Source organism: Kryptolebias marmoratus, linkage group LG21 (assembly GCF_001649575.2).
Source record: "Kryptolebias marmoratus isolate JLee-2015 linkage group LG21, ASM164957v2, whole genome shotgun sequence".
In the NCBI taxonomy this organism is placed as follows: Eukaryota; Metazoa; Chordata; class Actinopteri; order Cyprinodontiformes; family Rivulidae; genus Kryptolebias; species Kryptolebias marmoratus.
In genome coordinates, this window is record NC_051450.1 from 23,511,394 (window position 1) to 23,519,891 (window position 8,498).

At 43.5% G+C, this 8,498-nt stretch overlaps 1 protein-coding gene across 1 annotated transcript in view; it reads right to left on the reverse strand.

The window, feature by feature from the left end:
* zgc:136683 (receptor-type tyrosine-protein phosphatase mu) overlaps positions 1-6,983 on the reverse strand; it is an 11,794-nt gene extending 4,811 nt beyond the window's left edge. Inside the window, exon 1 of the mRNA XM_017404609.3 lies at positions 6,708-6,983. Within this exon, the coding sequence (XP_017260098.2) occupies positions 6,708-6,816 (109 nt within the window). The 5' untranslated portion in view covers positions 6,817-6,983. The remainder of the gene's footprint in view (positions 1-6,707) is intronic.
* Between the last annotated feature and the right edge of the window lie 1,515 nt (positions 6,984-8,498).

An 8,498-nucleotide genomic window follows, 5' to 3' on the forward strand; every position in this document is an offset into this window, starting at 1 on the left:
GAAACAAGAACCCACCATCACTGGAAACAGAAACCTACCATCAACAGAAAGAAGAACCCCCCATCAACAGAAAGAAGAACCCACCATCACTGGAAACAGGAACCCACCATCAACAGAAACAAGAACCCAACATCACTGGAAACAGGAACCCACCATCACTGGAAACAAGAACCCACCATCACTGGAAGCAAGAACCTACCATCACTGGAAGCAAGAACCCACCATCACTGGAAGCAAGAACCCACCATCACTGGAAGCAAGAACCTACCATCACTAGAAACAGGAACCCACCATCAACAGAAACAAGAACCCACTGTCACTGGAAACAGGAACCCACCATCAACAGAAAGAAGAACCCACCATCAGCAGTTGTGCTAACAGAGCTGTGGCTTTGCGCCTCCCTGAGTGAGTAGCGAATGAAAAAAGGATAAAAGATGAATAAGAAAATGTGACATGAATGAATCTTTGACTGTTGGTTGTGAGAACTGGAACTGCTGCCGTAATGAAGTAACCCCCCTGAATCACTCAGAGGTGTTTTTGTCTTGTTGAGGAATTTTAATCTCCTACATTTAGAAACAGGGAGGCAGATAACATCAGCTGGTTTATCACTCGGCTGCAGGATTTCTTCAGAAATGTACTTGCCTCCAGGTGGTGTCTGAGCAATATGTGCCCTTTTGAAACTGATTTAAGCGTTGCACAAGTAACTGCAGTACATTTATATTTTTACAGTTTATTTGTTTTGAGGCACAAAACAGTTTTTTTCCCCAAACTGAAAATCCTCGTTAAAGAAGACCACAATGAAAGAAATGAACCATTTTTTGTCAGTGGAGTAAGAATGTTCTTCTTTTGTATCTTCTAAAATCCAGAAGTCTAACTGATAAAATAACCTGCTTCAGGCTGATAGATGTCCCCTGCAGCAGATACAGAAACCTCACTGAGTCTCATTAGTTCCAGTTTAAACACCTTCGCTCTTTGAACGATTGACCCTACTTGTTCGGTCATGTCTCGGGCCGTTTGTCTGAAAACACGCATGTGCTCGACATGTGTCAGCGCCAGCGGTTTCTATAGCAACCAAAGAGTTCTGCAGAGCAAACAGCACAGAGTATGAGCTGAATGTGGGATTTTGCAGCTCAGACTATGATCAGGTTCTGAGTTTATTCCAGACCTCTAAAACCTCTTCAAGGTCTCCTGAACTCCTTTTAGAACTCTAAACCTCCTTCAACACCTCCTCTACCCTTCAAAGAGATCTACAAAACATCCAGGCACCTTTTCCAGAACTCCAGAACCAGACACACTGACATCAGTTTCCAATTAGGATCTGACCTGCTGACATCACTCAGGTATAATGTACAAGTTATTAGCTCCTTTAATCAATCACCAGTTTGAGACAAAAAGAAAAGCAGAGAAACAAACACACAGCTGTCAGCCGTGTCCCAGCGTTTCTCATTCTCATTAACCTCCCGCCCCTTTCTCACCTGTTGGCCAATCAGAGCTGACCCCTGCCATCTGTAAACCAATCATATTAGAGCCAGCTCACACACACACACAGATGGAGGGGGTAATTCTATTACCAGAGTTGTTCTGAGACGTGAGGAGAGGCAGCTGCAGCGCATTCAGGAGATTTACCCACAAATAACACACACACCAGCAGGAAGTGTGTGTGTTTCCTGCCTTCCTGCTCTCAGAGATTTATTTCAGGAACTGAATGGAAGTTGAAATAAAAAAAAACCCTCATTGACATGAACATCACTCGTCAACAGATTTAAAGGTGCAGTTACACATTTAAACTATGCCGTGACCATAAAAACAGAAACTACAACCAACAACAACCAGTATTACAAATACAAATAGTAACAACCAGAAATAACTAATAACAACCAATACTAACCAGTAACAACCCAGTACAAGCAGTTGATATTATTTCCAGAGTCAAACTGCCCACCCCCACCCCTCCTCTGGTAATTGCAGGAACAGTTTCTGGCATACAGGAAAAGATTAACAGCTGCATCCAATTACTCACCTCTCTGTAAGTCCTGAGTTCTATAAGTTCCTGTTCTAGGAGTTCTATTAGTCCTGCATCCCCACAGAACAGGACCTGTGATGCTGGCCTTTTAGAAGGAACCTGTGAAACCTTCTGACCCTGTTCCTGACTGTCCCCTCCTCTGCATGACTCCTGATCTGTGTTCTCAGAAAATCCAGTTCTATACAAACTCATTTTATACATTTATAACCGGATTCAATCATTTTTACTAACCACCAACAAATAACTAACCATCAGTAACCAACAAGCACTGACTGGTCAGAAACCGTAACCAAACACTAAGCAATCATCAGTAAACTACAAATTACCACCAATGACACACATCAAGCACTGAACCACCAGTAACCACTGTTAACTAACAAGTAATCACTAACCAGTAACCAACCAGTGGCTCGGTGGTTGATCTGGACCTGCTCCCACTCACTGTTGTCCATCTGAAAGAATTAGAATAACCAAGCGGCCAATGGGAAGCCAGCATGTCAGAGTCCACCCGTCTGATTGGCTGATTGGCATGATGCTGATACAAACTGGAGCCACACACAGAAACACACACTCTGAGTGTGGTGTGTTCTCCTGCATGCCGACACGCTGATAAACCCTTTAACACACTAATTAACTCACACACACACACTGTTGTGTTATTCATGAACAACAAACTTCAAACACACACTCTCTCTCTCTCTCTGTGCCGATCGCCCTGACTCACCTTTAAACACTGTTTACCTGCAGCTGTGTGTGTGTCTGTGTGTGTGAGTTCTGTTTTCAGACTCACTTTAAAGCCAGAAAGTGTGTGTTTGTGTTTCTGTCTGTGAGTTATTTTAACAAACACACACACAAAAAAGTGCTTTTGACCTCCAGGTCTCTTTGACACAGAAAGGCATTGTGGGAGTTATCACACAACACACAGACAGACAGAGTGTGTGTGTTGTGTTTATGTTTGCCTTAGAGCCTCACAGTGTGTGTGTGTGTGTGTGTGAGAGTGGTTGTTGTGTACAGCTGGCAGTGAGCTGATAACAGTCCTATTAGAAATATTAATATACCCTGAACTCCACAGAGAGACACACACACACCATACCAAAGGCATCCACAGTGTGTGTGTGTGTGTGTGTGTCGTCCTCGCTCAGTCTTATTGGAGCTAATCAATTAAAAGCTGGAGACGATGATGTTTCATTGGCCCTCAGTTGTGACTGACAGGCTAACGTTCTGCAAGAATCAAAACGCACAAAAACAAAAGAAACACAAACCAGGGCCAGTCTGAGGAACCCAAGAGTGTAAAACAGAAGAACACGAGAGGAAAAGGACAGAAACCAGTCAAACAGGAAGGAAATGAAGTAAAACTCTTCTACATGAAGAATCAGTCGACTAGCAAAAAGCAGGAATCCTTTTGTCACGAGGAACAGTCAAGAATTCCATTTGGGAATATTGTACGAAGAACAATGCTTCTACGAAGGAACAGGATTTTTTTCTTGTCATTGTAAAGAACTTCTGTTCTTCTACTGTTAAACAACATTTTTATAACAATAAAAGAAACAGGAAGAAAATAAATAGTAAGGAATTAAGAGAACAAAAGAACTTGTCTGCTGGAAAGGAACCTTACTAATAAAACCTCAGTTTAACAATGAGGAACACGATATAAAAGAACAAATATACTGATGAAGAACAGGAAGGAGAACTTTGCTTGTCTGGTGGTAATAATGACTTTACTATTGAAGAACAAGACCCGGACATATGTAGAACCAGTTTACATGTGGAGAACAGCAGAACCAGATGATAATAAATAAAAAAATTTTTTAATGACATTTCAAAGATTAAGCTCCTATTTCCTGGTTAGGTTTAAAAGAATCAGACATACAGAACACAGGTGGAACCTGGCGTAAACTAGACATAAAGAACATGGTTGTGACCTGATATATGGAGTATCAGCAGAAGAACCAAACAAAATAAAGGTGGAACCTGGTATAAACCAAGTCTAAAGAACAGGGTGGAACCTGGAATGCACAGTATCAGCAGAAGAACTAAACAGAACATTGGTGGAACCAATAATACCTAGTATCAGCAGAAGCACCAGACAAAAACTGGGTGTGACACAGTATCATCAGTAGAACCATGCACAGAGAACATGGGTAGGTAGAACCCAGTATATATTCAGGTTCAGGATGGTTTAGAGAACCACACATGGAACCTACAGAACCAAGCCACTAGCCCAGGTTAATGTGTGCAGAAACTTTGACATGTTCTCTGTTGTGGAACCATCAGAACGTCTGGGTTTGAGTTTCAGAACAAAGAACCCCAGAGAACCTTTCCAGAGACTTATTCCTCTGAGCTGTGATTTCCTGCAGTGTTAGCTGACAGCTGCTGCAGGAACCTAAATATATCCGTGATGTAAGGATGTGGTTCTGATAGCAGCGTTTATTTTTAACTGACCAGACGACTGTCTTTAAGCTGTTCTGACTCACCGACCCGCGGGCCGCAGAACAAAGCTGTGTTTGGTTCTGATACCAGAGAACGAGCCGGGGCTGCCTGCAGTAATGAACTGTTAACGAGTCCGAAAGTCCGAGAAAGTAGCGAGGAGGAGATTCAGCTCCGAAACCTGTGTGTGTCGAGGTGTGTGTGTGTGTGTGTGTGTGTAAGTGTGTGTGTGTGTGTGTGTGTGTGTGCAGCAGTAAAGCGTATTAGAGAAGATTACTGTTGTTCACACTGACAGCAGAGAGCGAGGCAGCGCTACAAGCCTCAGATTAGATTGAACTTGTACCATTTAGAAGAACATTAAATGGAGCCTGCAATCACCGGTCAATCGATGCCTCGCTGCTGGGAGCTCGGTGTGTGAGTGTGAGTGTTCTGCAGGATAAACCCGACACGCTTCACAGGAGAACACCATGTTCTCTTAGAACACATACTGAGGAATGTTTGGAACATGTCTGCTTGACAATAACAGTCATGAAACTCAGAAACATTCTGAAACAGATCAGAGTTCCAGACTCTCACAGGTGTCTGGATTTTTCTCTGTGGACAGTTTCATGGTCTCTATAAACAGTTCTAAAATCTCACTGGGTTCTGGTTCTCTGTGGACACTTTTAGAATCACTGGAGGAAGTTCTAAAACCTCTAAACAGCTCTAGACCACATGTACAGTTCTAAAATCTTATTCTAGAGCCTCTGTGGAAGGTTCTACAGAGCCCATGGAGAGTTCTAGGGTCTCAAAGGGTTCTGGTTCTTAAGTCCAGAGAAGAAAGCAGCGTTTCTGGACCTGCTTAGAATGTATCTGCATTTGATGGAAACCATCATCATTTTGTAGCTCAGGTGTTCTGGAAGAAGTCCTACGGAAAGTTTCAACCCATTCTGGAACTTGGACACAACAAAACCTTCAAACCCGTCCCAAGGAACACAACAGAAACTTTTCTACTCTTCTGTGGAACCTGAACACATCCAACAGAGACGTTCTGTTGGTTTCTCTGAGGAGAAATGTTGTTGTTTGTCTTTTGGGGGGTTAATTAGTTATAATAACCTGCATCATCCTGCTCGGCAGAGGAGGAAGAGGAGGAGCTAAGTGTCCACTGAGAAAGAAGCTGTTTGATTGGCTGTAATAAGTCAATAAAACAGAGAGAAATAGGTGCTGAACTCGGAGCTAGCTTCCTCCTCCTTCCTCGTCCTCCTCCTCCTTCTGGTCTTCGTCCATAACTCAGGGTAAACAGGACAGTAACCTCCTCCTCTCTGTGTGTCCTCGCTCAGCTTGTCTCTCACGTGATTGGCTCTGTGATTTAGGAGTGCTGCATTCTCATTCGTCAGCAGGTTAACTTCTGCGAGCATGTGACAAACGGCAGCGGCGCTCTCACACACACACAGAGTTTTATCTGAGCGAGGCTCATTGTGAACGCTCGCTGTGCATCCATAACTCAGGCAGGAAGTGTGGCAGGTCAATAGGAGATAAGACAAAAGCTGCAGCAGCTCCTCTGTGCTGCCGTCAGGTCCAAAGAGCGAGGCCAACGAGCTGCATCGGAGCATTAAACCAACGGTTCGATACTTCATTACTCTGACAACAAGCAGCCTGCCTGACAAACTTTCTTTATCTGCTCATTACTGCAGCGCGCATTAATGCCACGGTGAGGAGACCTTCGTCAGCAGATGTTGGTCAGCAAGCACATCCTTTCTGTGCACAACTCCAGGCCTTAGACTGTAAAACCATCCAATAATAACCTCATTATGCAGAGCTGCAGGTTCTACACATGTTCATTACAAATATCTACATCTCATACAAATAAACCAAGAAGCACCTGGAGTTTAGAAAACTACTTAAAACTCATTCAGAACAATCCTCAAACAGGATCGTTGAGGCTGCAACACCACCCAAACACTGCTGGGACAGCTTCAGGTGAGGGACAGTAACGAGGTCAAGATATGACTGACAGGTAACTGGAACCTGAGTCGCTCAGAACATGTTCATTTTTTTACCTTCATTTTCCAGGTTTCATGACCTTTTCTCACACAGTTGACATCAAACGTGTGAGAAAAGGTCATGAACTGGACAATTTGTCTGAAAGAAAGACTGAAGGGATTTACAGATGTTTCCTTCGACAAAACAGAATATCATAAAGCAATTCAAGGAATCCAGAGGAGACCAGAACCCTGAGAACCCGTCCAGAATGAATCAGTCATCATACAGAACCTACCTGCAGGAATCCAGGGGTTACTGGTTGGCCGGTCTCTGGTGTCTCCCCTCTCCCAGTCAAAGTCATCCTCTTTGGACTGGACCAGTGTACAGTCTGGACCCTGATCCATCAGACAGGCTGGAAGAAAGACACACAGATGTTCAGTTATTGATGCAGATGTTTCTCAGGTTCTGTTTAGTCTCTCAGATACAGAATAGAACTGGAGCCAGACTTCATACTCCAATTTAGTCCACTAATTGTTGGATCATACAGAAGAGCAGAAACGGTTGAACTTTGAACTTTCCCAACTTTATTTGTCGAATCAGCTGTATTTTGTGACGGACGGCTGCAGTGAGAGCAGCTCTGACTCTGTCTGTCCTTCGTGCTCCTCGGCAGAAACAGCAGCTTGTAAACATATAATGTTCTTCAGAGGGAGACAGTTCCAGTTCATTACCATTTCCCAGCATGCTCGCTGCCGGCTCCTCACACACAGATAATAGATGGAAGCCTCCTCCTTCCTCTCAGCTCAAAGACATCTAAATCCCTCCATTCATACGGCACACACACACTCTGTGTGTGTGTGTGTGTGTGTGTAAATATATGTTGTGGCATCAGGGGCTTTGACGCCTCGTCAGCCTCTTCAGTGTAATGACTCCGGGTGTGTGTGGCTGTCATCTGAAAGCGTTGACATTAAATGGCTGGAAGGCTCATTTTCTTTCTTTGTAACAGAAGGCGCATTCAACACACACACACACACACACACACACACAGAGTCATCCCGCCGGGCAGTGTTAGCTCATCAACAGATACCAGACACAATCTGTTTAATCTGCTTCTATGAATTTACATCTATATAATAAACAGAACACACACACACACACACACACACACACACACACACACACACACACGTGCACAGTCAGTGCTGCCTCAGGGAAACACCCAGGAAACTAATCTGAGCCTTTCAGTCTCTGAAAAGCAGAAATGTGTCTGAACTTCTTTAGAAAATGAAACTAAATATAATTAACATGTTTAATCAGATCGGATCTGTGACAGGTTCTGTTGGTTCTGATGCTGGTACTGCTGGAATCACCTTTCATGAGGCATATCTCTAAACATGTGTATGACTGCAAATGCACAGTTTTTGCATCAAAGCTTTCTTTCTTGATGCTGGCATTCCAGTTGTATAAGGAAATGATACTGCTGCTAAAATGAGCAGTTTGGATCCAGTGTTGGTGTTTGTGCTGCTCTGCATTATGGCTAAACATCTGTCCTTTGGTCTTATGTGTCCAAAAGACATTGTCCCAGAAACCTTCAGATGAAACTTTACAAACCTCAGTCGAGCTGCCATTATCTTTAGGGAGAGAAGATCATTTCTCCCCAAACCCTTCCAAACAACCCATACTTGTCCTGTAATGACCTTTAACCCTTTAACCTGCTCTGAAATCCTTTAAACGCAGTTTCTAATTTTTCTTTTCTTTGTCTTATAAAGTAATGACAGGGTTTAATTTGATGAGTGTGGTTGTATTTGCTGGATGTTAACTCTCCATTAAACAAGTAAAACAAACAGCAGTGCTTCTGAAACCCGTCCGCAGTGAGTCTTTCTGCCATTTTATGTCCGTCTCACTCCGCTTGTTCAGCCTTGTTTCATCAGAGGAAAACAAAGCAGAGTTTCAGAGAGAGCAGATTGTTGTCGGGCTTCTTTTTCGCCTCGACTCGCCTTGACAGGAAATGAGACAAAAGCGCACACACCTCCAGGGATCTATCTCACACACATACACATACTTTCACAGCGTCATTCCGTCACATTCC